Source organism: Perca fluviatilis, chromosome 8 (assembly GCF_010015445.1).
Source record: "Perca fluviatilis chromosome 8, GENO_Pfluv_1.0, whole genome shotgun sequence".
Classification (NCBI taxonomy): Eukaryota; Metazoa; Chordata; class Actinopteri; order Perciformes; family Percidae; genus Perca; species Perca fluviatilis.
Window position 1 is genome coordinate 22672237 of NC_053119.1, and position 15113 is coordinate 22687349.

Below are 15113 nucleotides of genomic sequence, written 5' to 3' on the forward strand. Positions count from 1 at the left end.
CATGGGTGGGCCAAATTCTCTGGGCGGGCAAAGCAGAGAAAGTGGAAGTAACCTTGCTCCTTAGGACCTCATAAGGAGCACATTCCAGATCGGCCCATCTTTCATGGCTTTCATTTTCTCAAAGGCAGAGCAGGATACCCAGGGCTCGGTTTACACCTATCACCATTTCTAGCCACTGGGGGACCATAGGCAGGCTGGGGGAACTCATTAATGTTCAAAAACCTCATAAAGTGACATTTTACCCCAGCTTCTCCACAGGTCTAAGATTTTAGACTTGAGAGGACCTCTAGTTCACAGATTAGCTGGCGTTTCCAGTGTTCATTAAGTGTCTTGTCCATTTAACTGACGTTATGAAAACAAGAAATCAGACCAAAAGCAGAACCAGAACCTGTCACAGCATCCAGACCATCCTTTAAGAGACAGAAATAATATACTTAGGTCACAAGTAACAACATCTGCTGAGAGGTATCCACAAGATAGTCCTTAGACCTTAGTTTTTCTAAGCATTCAACCACAGCTTAGAAAAACTAAGGTGGACCTTGTGATAAGACTTTTGTTGTCAAGAATGAACATTCATTTTCAATTTCTGTATTTCTCTCTGGACAGAATGATGCTCCGATTGGACAAACTGAAGAGTAGCAACACCTTGTTTCCTTACGTGGTACAGAGGAGATGCCCCACAGATGCCCTCTCGCCGGACCACAGACACAAACACCAGTGGTAGGCTAGTCACACTGTAGTAGTTAGAAGTGACTACTGCCTCTTTCTAATGAGCACAAAACACCCTTGGACTGACAGAAGCAGACTGATATGGCATTTAAAAACTGCTGAACAAAGAATTCCAGGAGACACAGAGGACCTTACTACTGCTGCTGCCACAGCAGAGGAGCGACACATCCAACTACAACTGGCTCCTAAGCCTGGAGAATCCCTAACAGATCCGAGCTGAACTGGATAAACCGTACTCGCAAGCAAGGAGGCTTGTCCGTTTTTAAAAAAGAAGTTCATCTTTCTAAATATAAAATGTTTATTACATTGCTGTGTCAGTTTGTGTTCAGTAGCAGTTAGACACAGTTATCTATTTGGTGATTTATTTATGTGAACTAGTCAGAGAAATATATGAGTGGTTAACAATCGGAACATGTAACAGCTTAGGTTGATGCTGAGCATCTCACTTAGAGTAGAATGTTTTTGTTACTATACTGAAACCAGAAACAAAATGTCTTTGCAGCCATGTTGAAAAACAATACCTTGTATGAAATGTTTTAGGTCTCCTTTCTGCAAAACAAGTGACTTTTCTATATTGTAACGTGTCTGACAAGGACACAACGCCATACGGATAAACTGCTGTAGATCTAAAAGTTTAACATTAGGGTCATCAAGATTTCTCTTTTGGTTTAATTATGAAGAGAAAAGAAATCGTGACTCTCAATAAGTTAATCAGCCAAAACATTAATGAGGATCAGGGATATGTTCACAACAGCAAATAGCGTCATGCTAGGTTAAATATAACATAATCGTTGGCTATGAGCCTACAAGCCCATTTGAGACCATTACTTTTTAGTTAGTGTGAGCCTCGGTAACCTCATCCATTGACTTGTTTGCCCTTCGTCATTACCGGATCTGCCTGAAACACAGCTCCATTAGCAATATGATGCAAATGAATATCCATTTTGTTCCTTTACAAGGAGCCCTCTATATCCCACATTGGTAATAGACTATTGTAAGCGATTAGCCATAATAGAAAATGTAAAAAACCCATTAAAACTCCTTTCACTGTCAGCAATAATGTACAGTAGCTTAATCAGAAGGAAGACATGTTATGTAAAAGTCAGAGGCGCCAGCCAAATGAGCACTGAGTAATCATTGAGGTGTAGCGCAGAGCTTTCAGGGATTCTCCGTTATATACTATAATACTATGATAATGTATCACATAATAAATTCCTGACATTTGTGAAATCAGTGAAACCTTAAAAAATTATCAAGTATCTAATTGCAATCATCTAGGACCTGAAGTCCAACAGTTCAACAGTCCAATTAACTATCACAGTAGACAAAGAAAAGCAGCATATCCTCACATTTGAGAAGCTGAAACTAAGGAATTGTTTGCCATTTTTCCTTGAAAAAAATACCTAAACAATAAATTGATCAACCAAATAGATAGTTAGTTGGACTAATAGATAAATTGACAAATAATTTCAGCTCTACAATCATTACATTTGAAGCAAAAGTTATTCATCCATGCCCAAATTGGAATTAACTACTGAGATACATTCTCTGTAATCCATAACATGCGAGAACAGACAAAGCAGCTGTTGGTGCCAGACTGTATATAAATGAAGACAAGGTGGACAGACGGTAGGTACATTAGGAAAGAGGTGTTGGTCCCAATTGTGCATCTGCAACGGGTACTCTGGCAGCTGCCAAGCCTGTGCATGTACAGAATAGATGCCATTAATCGTTCTGAGCTGGCTATGTAGCCTATATGTCAGCCCGGAGACTTTGGGTCCTGCCATTTGTCCTTTTCTGTTTCATGTAGTTTAAGTGGACCCTCTGTACAGAACTCTGGTCGTGTGCTGTAAGTGGGGCCTGCTGGCGTCATCCTCAGTTATCAGCAATAATATTCACATTTGCTGAGTTGATAGAGCAAGTTAATTCCCATTACAATGGCTAAAGTTTAATTGTGTGTGCGCCCTAACAGGCTCGTGCTTTCAGGGGCAGAGAAATAGGATGTGTCCAAGTGAAATAATTGGCCCAAGGATCAGCAGTTGTTCTAAATTATACTCTCTTGCTTTCTTTCTGTAGCCGCCTCCTGATTGTATGTGAACAGCATCAGCAAACAGGGAGATGTGTTTAACAGGTGCAGCAGCACAAAAGGGGATTTAAGTCCCTAATGCTGGATTGTGGGAAGTGGGAAAAACATTTCAGGGCTCTATGCTGTGCTCTGACCTGTAATAAGGCAGAGGAGGTATGTTCTTCTCACTAATAAAGTAAAAGTCACACCCAGGGGGGAAAACGTTAATTTTGCCTCTGACGAGTAGCAGGGTCAAAAATGAATTATTTCCCCCATTTCTTAAAATGTTACAACTTGGTTTTTGTGATGTTCTGTTTTAAAAAAAAAAAAAAAAAAAAAAAAAAACACAGTCTTGACTCTGGCCTGATGTGGTGTGGTACTGTAAATCGTATCAGCTCAACCCTCTTCCTAAATAAATAATGAAAAAGAAAAAAAAAGGATGGGAAGAAGCGAGCACACATCCGTTTCAGTCTTTCCAGGTTGTCATGGTAACAGTTGCCTTACAGTTGAATACCCACCTGTACACAGAAGCTTTGTAGTGGTTGATACCTCACTTTTTGGGTGTGGTGGTAATGATGATGTGCACCACGTTCTGTCTATGTATTTACTACTAGATAGAATGATCAGTACCGTTTTGGATTGTTATTGCACTTGTTGACTTTGTATTGTCAAGACAGGGAGAAATAAAGTTTTATCTTTTCCAGTGTGTTTAAATCTCTCTGTCAGGTGCACTTCGGAAAAAATATATTCCATTAAGCCTTTAAAACCAAGCCCCTACGGAGGCCAGATACAAAGGTTAGGAAAAGGTAACTAGAGAATTCTAAAATATAATTGAATATATCAATCACACTGTTCATTTCTTAAAATGGAGTGGAAAAGGTTTGTTAGAAATAAGGGTTGGTCCGATGGATGATGTCATAGTCAACAGCCATTGCGACCGACACCGGGCCACAGGTTTGCGGTGGTGTTGATGGTATTTTTTGCGTGCTTAAAAAAAACAAAAAAACAATTGAGATTTATCAACTGCGCACAGATTGATTTTGCCAGTGTAACTGCAGGTGGACACTCAGGCTGGCACTTTTCCAAAATCAGCAGTTTGGATAGTTGTAATTGCGTATTGACTGTATTTTTACAGTCTGTGGAACACACTCATTTCTGGCGATAGAATGTTACGTTATGATTGAAAACCTATAAGATGACATACATCCTTTTATTATTAATGGGGGTGAACATAGCTTCTGTATATTGAGATATTTCACTGTGGACATCGTCATATGCCAGTTAGGTAGACATCGCCCAACCCTATTCGAAATTGCCTAAAGATAACCATTTTGTCCAGCAATAATTTAATAAAAAAAACTTTATTTTACCCTTTCATTTGTCTTTCACCAGTTTATTTTAGTTGTTTAGCTCTTTAGTTCTCCTATTTTGGGAGGTATTGGCACACATTTAATCATTTATATAATTTCTATTTTCCACCACATTTCAAATTTTTCTAATCTAAGAGCAGCATATTGCAGCATACGTTTTTGTAGTGCAATGTAACTAATTAGCCCTAGTATTTATATGATAAGGAGGATAAATATAAGATCAAACAGTTGTTTATATTACATAACCTTACTTACTTACTTATTTGGATGCCTAGATTACATGGACATGACAGAGCTTATTTATGCTGTTTTGTAAATATTTTAGGTTTGTTTCAGGTTTAAGCTTTACCATGCACACCTCGGCGGCATATAGAGAAATTCAAAGTGAATAGGTGTGCCTTGCTTAGTTATGGTTGCTAATCTATGATTGGACAATCACTTTTGTGGCAGGGGCTTAGCGAACGGTCTTTATTTATTAAAGCTGCAATAAATTCATCTATATGCTGTTATATAGCAGGAATTCACTGAGAATTGATTGTCTAATAAACGTGACCACACACACACACACACACACACACACACACACACACACACACACACACACACACACACACACACACACACACACACACACACACACACACACACACACACACACACACAGGGCCTGAGCACGAATGTGCCTTGGACAAGCCTATTGTTTTTGTTAGGATTATTTTTCTGTTGCCACTTGCATTTTTTATGAGTTTGAGATGCTCAAAAACTCTCAAAAATTGGCACACATGTCAGACCTGGTGAAAATTGCAAAGTTCTGCAGTGATTTGGCTCGGGCGTTTTTTATGGTGTGGTCTACACATGACACACAGCAACATAACGTATTATTAGTGCGTGTTCTCTAACGCAACATAGTAGACAGAGGAAGTGTTACAGGCAACCAGCATCCTGCCACTACCCCCGGCGCGCTGGGAGGGGCGAGGGCCCATTCGTCGCTGCTTGCAGCTTTAATTATGGAATTGTTGCCCGACAACAGCAAAAAAATAAACTGCCTTCCCCAGCTTTAACTGATCTGTCTTCATGTTATTGATGTTTTTTTCACTAGTGAAAGTTTTTGACTCGACTTTTTGTCGACCTTTTACTGCCTTTTATGAGTTTTGGGACCATATAAGCCTCTGAATGAAACGGGTTGGCCAATCAATACGCCATGATATAATTCATCCGGCTTCAAAGCAGTGACCCTCCCAAGCTGACAGAGCCACATTCAAAACTGGTCCACACAGGAACATTATTAAAGCAAAGAGGTGAAGGCGACAAACTAAGACCGCGACAGGCCGCGTCAGACCTCCACACCATGCTTCAAATCAGACACCTCTGGCTGCTCGCTTGCGTCAAAGGACCGCGGCAACCAAGAAGTTTGTTACCCCATTGTCAAGGCCACTTTGAGCTTTCCAATAAGCTCCGACTTCTACTGTAGTTTTACCCGCAACCCTCCTCCACCTCTGTGGATCATCCTCCCCAGGTTCTGCTTATCAAACTGCGCATGTGAAACCAATTGCTGCCATCCATCCCCATTTAAAAACCATTGACTGGATTTCCACATCATGCTGTTATTAGGAGGCCTGAGATACATCCTGCCAACATTTATCTATTAAAACTCCATTAGTCCTTGTTTTTCCAATGCACTGTCTGCTCAGGCCGGATCTTCTGTGGCACAAACACCACATTAAGATTTATCTAAAGTAGGCCTAGATGTTAATGTTCATGACGTCCATTTAAACTAGCCATTATGAGTGCTGAAGTAATACTGCTGTGGTAGACCACACCTAGGCTAATTGATGCTAAGAAACATGAGAACAAAACAGGATAGTGCAACACTGATGTATGGTATTGGCTAATTTGTTGTATGATATGAAAGTGATAATATTGTCCAACAGAGAAAAACTAAGAATACACTTCATTCAACAGGCCATTAGGATGGTGAAGTCTGACCTCTGAACCCCTATGGAGGTTTATTTAATCTTTCTTAGTATCATATTAGTTAACATTTTCACAGGCTGTAGTCATTGATGATATATGGTGAAAAATGTGTTTGTAGTTGTCATGAAATTCAAGTTCAGTCAGCTATCTCACATGGAACAGATTTATTATGTAAATACAAATCTGCAAAGCTAATATTTGACATCTATGTTCTCATCACTCCCCACAAGCACACATCCAACTCAACACAACTGAAAGAGTGACAATAATAAACTTAATTCCCCAAAATCTGGTGGGAATTTATCACAAACACCACAATCCATATGATTTGTAGCAGCAAGCTAAAACACGTCATATATGCAGCAGATAATTCATTTCCACAGCATGCGTAACGGCTGCGGACCGGCTCCGCTGCGTGTCTGCTGCGTGCTCTGCCGTCCGTCAATACCCACCAGGTCCGGATTTGTTGCGGAACGGCTGCGGCCATGACTGACAGCTGTAGTCACGTAGAATATAGGCTAACCACAAAACCAACAACAGTTAGTTTCCATCCAAAGGAGTAGAGGGGAAACAGCTCCGTGCTGTGTTTTCAAGGTGTAGTGCAGGGAAATATGATCCGCCGTGAGCACGGTGTATTTTATTTTGAAAGTTAACCGGATATTTATTTTGTTTCTGTGCTCGACTTCCTGTCCCGCACTATCTGCCGTGTGCTGAATTGCTGCGGAGCTCTCCGTTGTCCGTCAAAAATAGAAGCTCTGTGTATCTGCTCCGGAGGGCTGCAGACTGACGGAACTGGGACGGAGTAGGTACGCAGACGTTCCGCAGTCTGTGGAAATACACGCATTGACTTTAATGGAAACCTAATGACTGCGTCGACGTTCAGTCCAGTGGAAATTGCCGGTTAGGCATATTAAACTCACGAAAACAATGCTGTATAAGCCATGAGTGCAACTGCATATAGATGTACACAATGAAACAGAAGCCCAGCAGTTAAGATATAATTGATATGTTGATATATATTTTCACATTATCCAATAGGGTATTCATACATGCAGAGCATCGCTCACACCATCAGCGGGGAGTTACGAGCCAAGTTGCAGTCTGCTGAATTTTGGGGGCTGCTATTTTATCGATCTGAGGACATCACAAAAACTGAGCAGGAAATTGTTTATATTGTGTCTAGCAATGGAGAGTTTATCTCTGACTTTATTGGACTGATTGAATTGGGTGCTGACCGAACCGCGCAGGCCGTAACAGACGGACTTGAGACTTTTCCAGGACACAGTCTTGCTCCACCTTTTTGTAAATAAAACTGCAGCAGCTTGACACTTACTGTGAGACATTTAATCGCTCTGTGGTCAAGCTGCTGCAGTTATATTTACAAATAGGTGGAGCAAAAAAAAATTGCTGCACTAAAGAAGCTGTGTGAATAAAATGGGTTCTCCTTTGTGAAACTGGGTGAGTTTCATAAAGGCATGAAACACTGTTAAAAATATCAAGACTATTGCCAGCCATTAAAATGTAACTGGCTATGAGTGATAACAGTGACTTGCAGCATATTTGCACAGAGCGTTTTCAGTGCTTTCTGTCAAACATGCTTGACAATGGCAACATTTTGAAGACCACATCCATTAGGTTTCAGAAGGAAAAGCTGACCAGTGGAGAATGAACTCATGATGACCATTGGACAGTTCACACTTCTGCTTGATGGTGAAGGCCACAGGGCACACACGGTTTCTAATGCTGATGCTGACAGAGACAAGACTAACTTAATCAGGGGGTTAATTGAAGAGTTTGAAATCAGATACGATGCCACCTTGCAACTTGACAAAGACACCACTGTGACAGAATGGATGCGGGAAAACACCTGGGAGCCTCTTCTGTGTATGACTTGGTCCAAATAGTAAATACAAGTAACCCAGATGCTTACTCCAACATCAACAATGTGGGTAAGCTGTCTCTTAAGCTGCAGACACACTGAGCAGACGGCCGACCTTCGGCAGAAAGGCAGTTGGGCTGATCAGTCTCCCCGAGTTGGTCAAAAAAGTGCCTCGGAACACATCAAAGCGACAAGACGTAATACGTCTCCATAACAGCAGGCGGCGCTAATCTGTATTGTCGCCAAAAAAAACGAAAACCGGCAGCTGATTGGACGAATGAGTCACGTGGGTCTGGTTTCTCCGGAAATTCAAAGACAGACTGTCATGGCGGCTTGTTCATCTCATATTGTACTGAAATAGTTCACCGAAACGTGTTTCTGAAAACATTTTAAGCGAGAAATAGGCCATGCAGTTGCTGAATCTGTCTTCATTTCAGATTGACAAAGGTCAGTTTGAAAGATTTTCGTCAGATTTTTAGATACTCTAGTCACGCTCATTCTGCTCCCCGTTTCCGGGTTAGCACTCTACCAATCAGATTGATAATTTGAGTCCGCCTGCCGGCAGTGCCCACCTTCCAATTCAACATGTCAAATCGGCCAAAATGAAGGCCGAGGGCACCTCGGACGGACGACGGCACAGAACACACCTAACAGATGCGAGTCACTGACCTGACTGACCTCGCCAGACTGTCCAATGGCCGATTATCGGCTTGGTGTGTCAGCGCCTTAATAAAAACCAAGTACAGATCTCGTCTGTCACATGCTCATCTCTCAGCCCTGATGCACATTCACCTGTCAAAGCAGACCACAGAGACATTTGACCCAAAGCAAGCTGTTGACCTGTGGATGGAGACAGCTAATTGGAGGCTCAACCAAGGACAGGGAGGTGCATCTGCGGCATCTTCATCATCTACCATGCAGGAAGCTGAAGCAGACGACAGTGGGGGCGACACTGAGGAGGACAGTGAGGAAGACTGTACTTATTAAGACCACACTACATATGGGGTGAGTACCAAACACCATCTCCTGGTACCCACCTGAGTAACTCACTGAAAAAGTTATGTGCACCCCTGGATATGATGAATAATAGTAAAGCAAGCTGTCACATAAACTCATTGCTCTGTTTAAATATTTATGTAATGCTCAGATGAATATGAAGTGTGGAGAAAATGTTACAAAAGCCATATTGAGCTCCCCATGAAGCCAATATTACAGAAATATAATTAGGCTATGTGAATGGGCTGTGTGCAGTCATGCTTACAGCCCCAAAGCCAATATACAATATGTTTTTCTACAAGAGATCTAGCTTGCAATGAGCCCTCAAAGCAACAGCAACAAGCCAACAACGGAGAATAAAGCACAAAATTCTGCCCTAGGATTAATAGTACTCAGACACGTGTTCATATTTCACCACTATGTAAATCAAAAGCATGAAAACATCAACATATGCCTAAGTGCCAAACACCAAGCAAGAGAAAATAATGTCACTGTCAGCCAAGAAGTTAATTTACAATTAATAGCAATAACAACCCTTTCAATAAATTAATAGCGGCATAAAAGCACAGAAAAAAGTCAGCAAAGAAAACACCAAGTGGACCAAAACGGATGGTCTCATAGTTTATCTATAACCCCAAGCACACAAATACCAACTCAACACAGCCAACACATCATCTTGTTCATGTCAGCACAAGCAGCTAATAGCTAATAAAAAAAACATAGCCTACCTTAGTGAAGTGATATTGGCATGTCAAAGTGGGAAGAATTGGCGATAAGATGGCAGTTAACGAGAACTTCCGGTTGAAATTGGCGTTGGTTGAGAGGAGGATTATGAGAGGAGGTCCCTAAGGAGAGGTGACCGGCCAACAAGTATTTCAAATGATGGCCTTCAGCATTTGGGAAGCCAAAAACGTTTTTAGTAGTCCACAAAGACGTCCTAAAGTGACATAATAAGGCTGTTGGTATGCTAGCTTGCTTATACGCTATAGCCTATTTGCAATAAAGGTGTTTACAGCTACAGTAATGGTAGCTAAATTAATACCGCAAAAGAGTGCGCAGGCCCTGAACACCCACACAGGTGTTTTCAGTTAATCTGGCTCATTAGACCTCTTGCAGGACTGTGTGGGCGTGGTTAGACTGAGTGACTGACTTCACTTTTTTCTTCTTTTTTTTCTTTTTATTGACAAAATGCAGTAGGCCTATACAGGGAATCAGGAAAACAGTAATAGCACGTGGACATCAAGTGTACAAACTTATGAAGATAAAAATAAAAAACGTACGAAGCAATAGGCCTACAAACGATTAAATAAAAGGATCATTACATAGAAAAAAATAAAAAGAGGTACATGAAAACATAAATTTACAATTAGTCTGAGGTTTCAGGGGGAAAAAAAGGTCTACAGTTTCCAGTTTAAAGTTTAATACTTTTTTTTGTTATCCAACGATCTAAGTGACTTCAGTAGAGAATGATGAAATTAATTATATACTCAAGAGCACTATTTCCTGAATTATTATAGAAACAGATGATATATTTAAGGTTAAAGGTGTAGACAAAGTTGGTGGGCTCAAAAAGGACTCCAAATCTCTCCCAAAAAAAAATTATAAGTAGCATTAAACCATTTGGGATTGCACAAGTTAAAGGTCCCATGGCATGAAAATTTCACTTTATGAGGTTTTTTAACATTAATATGCGTTCCCCCAGCCTGTCTATGGTCCCCAATTGGCTAGAAATGGTGATAGGTGTAAACCGAGCCCTGGGTATCCTACTCTGCCTTTGAGAAAATGAAAGCTCAGATGAGCCGTTCTGGAATCTTGCTTGTTATGAGGTCATAACAAGCAAGGTTACCTCCCCTTTCTCTGCTTTGCCCGCCCAGAGAATTTGGCGAACCCATGAGAGAGAGACATCATGGCTTTCAAACGAGAAAAGTGGCAGTTGGTCAAGGCCACACCCCCACCCTCCACCTTGCCCCGCCCTCTCTCCTCCTCAATAGCTAGACAGACAAAAATGGCACATCCTAAGGAAAGCTCATTGTGGGACTGGCTCTAGTGGCTGTAATTCTGCACCAAGGCTGAATTTCAGGAAAGAGATTTCAGATATAGTATTAGGGGACCACTAAGGTCTATATAAAAGCATCCAAAGAGCACCATGTCATGGGACCTTTAAAGAATTAAATTCTCTGAAAGGAATTGGAAAACTGTGTACATTCATAAACTGTTCATAGGATAGCATATCACCAAGTTCATTGAAAAGAATTAAGAATGTGATTTAAATCTCTTTGAAACAATTTAGGAAAAAATAAGGATTTGTTCCTACTAGTATGTTCCATAGGAAAGTCTTGTGCGGTGAAAAGTTATGGACAAAAGCTAGCTTCCAGCAATTTCCAACCTCTTCTGGGTCGAACCAAATTAGATCTGGAGCGCTGGTCTGGGCTCCCCTTATCTCTCGCAGGCTGCATAAACGCGGTTAAGATGACCATCTTGCCTAAGTTTTTGTATTTATTCCAGTCCGTACCAGTCTACATTAAAAAATGTTTCTTCTCTTCACTAGACCAACTTATCTCTTCATTCATTTGGAACAGTAAACCGCCTTGGATTCGTAAAACCATTCTTCAGAGACCCCGCTCAGAGGGCGGACTAGCCCTACCAAACTTCCAGCAATATTACTGGTTCTGCAACATACGGTCTCTGTCCGTTGCCAAAATTCACCATCAATCCAATCATTTGTGGATCTGTCAAAATTTGGAATAAATTTAGAAAGGCGCTCAAGTGTATAAACCTCCCACTTAGAACCCCTATTGCAAAAAAATCAGGCTTTTCCTCCATCCCTCACCGATGGAACTTTCGAAATTTGGAGACTCAAGGGATTAGTCACTTTAAAAACACTTTTGCGTCTTTCGACCAGCTCTCCAGAAAGTTCAATCTACCCCAAACTCACTTCTTTAGATATTTACAGATACAGGACTTTACACGCTCTAAATTAGGTCACTTTCCGGCTCTTCCCCCCAAAACCCAATTAGACCTGATTCTAGATTTCGACCCTGTCAAGAAGGGGTATATTGGTAAACTCTACGACACAATTAATAAGGGGGGCAAGATACCACTCGAACCTCTTAAAAATCGATGGGAGCAGGATATGGGTTTGTCTATCTCCGAGGAAGATTGGGATCAGGCAATCCGAAGGATACACTCCTCTTCAATATGCATGAGACGTGTTATCCAGTTCAAAGTGGTCCATCGCCTGCATTATTCCAAAGTGAGATTGTCGAGAATTTATCCAGAGCTTAATCCAGAATGTGACAGATGTAAACAGGAAACTGTTGACCTATTCCATATGTTCTGGTCCTGCCCGAAACTGACTCCATTTTGGGAATCTATCTTTGACGCTTTGACTACTGTGTTGCACTGCTCGCTTACTCCTTCGCCTCTGATTGCCATTTTTGGGGTTGTTCCAGCTGGTGCGCACTTAAAGGCCACCCAGGCAAACCTTGTGGCCTACTCCATTCTGCTAGCCAGAAGACTAATATTGTTCAAGTGGAAGGAGGCTTCCCCTCCTGCCTTTACGCACTGGGTTCGGGAGGTTTTGCAATCACTGAGAGTAGAAAAGATCTGTTACACCATGAGAGGATCTACTTCAAAATTTTATTTGACTTGGAGGCCCTTTTTAGACTTTATAGATGGGTTGGATGCTCAGTTACTAACCATAAGGGATCAACATACAATCTGACTTCAGCTGACTGTCCTTCATCCTCTTTTGCTTGCATTAGTGTTCTTGCTGCACTTAACTTAATTTTTATTTTATTTATTTATTTTCTCAATTCTTTATTAGTTATTTTTCTATTCTTTTTCTTTCTTTTTTATTGTTGATGTGTGTAACCCTTGGTAAGTCATATTACTCTTGACTGCCTGCTACCTGGGGGTGGGACGGTTGGGAAGGTGGGAGGGATTTTGTTCAAATCTATGTGACCTGTGATTGCTGCATAAACTGTGTTGTTCATAACTGAAAATGAATAAATAAACCTTGTTTAAAAAATATATAATAGTTTTTTAAATTAATTGTGTAGGCCCTCTTAAGGTTTGGGTTTTTTTTTTTTGTGGTAGTTGCTTTGGAGAGGAGATAGACAAATAGACAAATAGACAAATAGACAAATAGACAAATCCCTTTGAAGCCAGATGTTAAAAATAGTTTTAGTCTTCTTTAGTCTACTTGAAAAATGTAGATGTTGTCTAGCAATAATATTTCAAATTATAAATATGCCCAGATACTTAACAGAATCCTTAACTGGGATATTTCCAATTACACAATCATCACAACCATGCAGAGGTAAGATTTCACATTTGGACATATTCAGTGTTAAACCTGAAGCCTTGGAAAATTGGTCTATCAAGTTAATAGAGTTACATAACTCGTTAGTGAAAAATCATAATGTCATCTGCCAATTGGGACATTTTTAACTCCTTACCAAATATTGAGATTCCTTCAAAATTTCTGTCAGTTAAGCGACAATAATTCGGTGACTAAAATAAATAAGAAGGGGGAGATAGGGCCTGACCCCTTTATTAATTTGAAAGCTTTTAGAGGTATTGAGATTAATTATAACCAAGCTATTAATATCTTTGTAGAACATACTGACAATGATTGACTTCTTCCTGAGTCCCCTGTTAATGTTGTTACACCTGATAGGGCAGGACAAATGACACATGTATCATCCTTAATGGTAGAAAAGATTTGTAACCTAATAAGTTCTCATTAAAAAGCTCTGGCCCACTTTCAACCTGAGCAGAGAATAACTGAAAACACTTGTGTGGGTGTTCAGAGGTAAGATTTTTTATAGAAGATTATATATTGGGAGTGTTTTCACACACTTTTTTTGGGGGGGGGGGCATTTTAGGCCTTTATTTGACAGGACAGCTGAAGACATGAAAGGGGAGAGAGAGGGGGGATGACATGCAGCAATGGGCCGCAGTTGGGAGTTGAACCTGCGGCCGCTGTGTCGAGGAGTAAACTTCTATATATGGGCGCCTGCTCAACCAGGTGAGCTACCCAGGTTCCCCTAACTGGTTGTTTTTACGTTTTTAACGTAAATAAACGTCACTATAACAATAGATTTATCCATATATAAATATGACCATGCAACTATGACACAAGCCAATACAACAACAGAAAACAAGAGTTTTATTGCATGTCATAATTTCACAATGCCCCCTTTCTGTCTGTTTGTATTTCACAATGCCATTTTCACAGTTAAGATTTTCCTTATAATTCATCACAACATCTTTGTCAATCAAGAAAAAAAAGGCAGAGCCAGTTATGTGAAGTTTATTTGTATTGCACCTTTATAGGTCAGACATCCCAAAGTAGTTGGGTCATCTATAGCAGTTCCGTGACCGTGGAGAGGAAAGGTTTGTTTCTCACTGGATTTGTCATCTATGAAGGTTAAAAAAAGAAATTAGCCTGGGTGCCCCTCTCAAAAATGTGGGGAAAATTTTTGGGAGCCCTATATCCAAAATGGCTGACGTCAGCCTAGCTGGAAATTAACTTTTTAATGGTTTTGCCCACAGTACTGCATAATGGTTTCTGAGTCTATTTGGGTCAAGTAATTCATAAATGATAAAGATTTATTGATTTGACCTATTTTTGACCTTCAAATTCAAGATGGCCGCCAATTTTTGGCTCTTTAAATGTCATTTTTTCAAAATCGTCAAAGAGCCTTAATATTAGGCTCAAATGAAAGCTCTGCTCATACTGAGTGCTGTTATGGACAGCAAAATTAAAACATACACATATGTCATCAGATGTCTGGGTTGGAACCAATGAAAGAGAGGAGATTATTAGGGCCTGAGCGTCGACAGCGGCGAAGGCCCTATTGAAACTGAAGGAATTATTATTATTTTCTAAAGGGCTTCACAATAAAAGACAAAAACATTATAGGCTCTTGCCTGTTTGTCTTGTGATTGGCAGAGAGACTTTATGATAAAAAAAAAATTAATGGCATTGTGAAATAAAAACGTCATAAAACTCTTTGCAAAGAGGCAAGCGGAAATAACATTTCATAATCATGAGCTGAGTGTTGAAAATGTATTGGCTGTTTCACAATGTCAT

General features: G+C 40.4%; 1 protein-coding gene and 1 long non-coding RNA gene across 2 annotated transcripts in view; one reads left to right on the forward strand and one right to left on the reverse strand.

The window, feature by feature from the left end:
• The window catches only part of shisal1b (shisa like 1b), a 49117-nt gene extending 45615 nt beyond the window's left edge, over positions 1-3502 (forward strand). Inside the window, exon 5 of the mRNA XM_039807944.1 lies at positions 607-3502. Coding sequence (XP_039663878.1) covers position 607 — 1 coding nt within the window. The 3' untranslated portion in view covers positions 608-3502. The remainder of the gene's footprint in view (positions 1-606) is intronic.
• Positions 1-10040, reverse strand: part of LOC120563633 — a 105260-nt gene extending 95220 nt beyond the window's left edge. Inside the window, exon 1 of the long non-coding RNA XR_005639987.1 lies at positions 9742-10040. This is a non-coding gene — a long non-coding RNA (uncharacterized LOC120563633). The remainder of the gene's footprint in view (positions 1-9741) is intronic.
• Positions 10041-15113: the final 5073 nt, after the last annotated feature.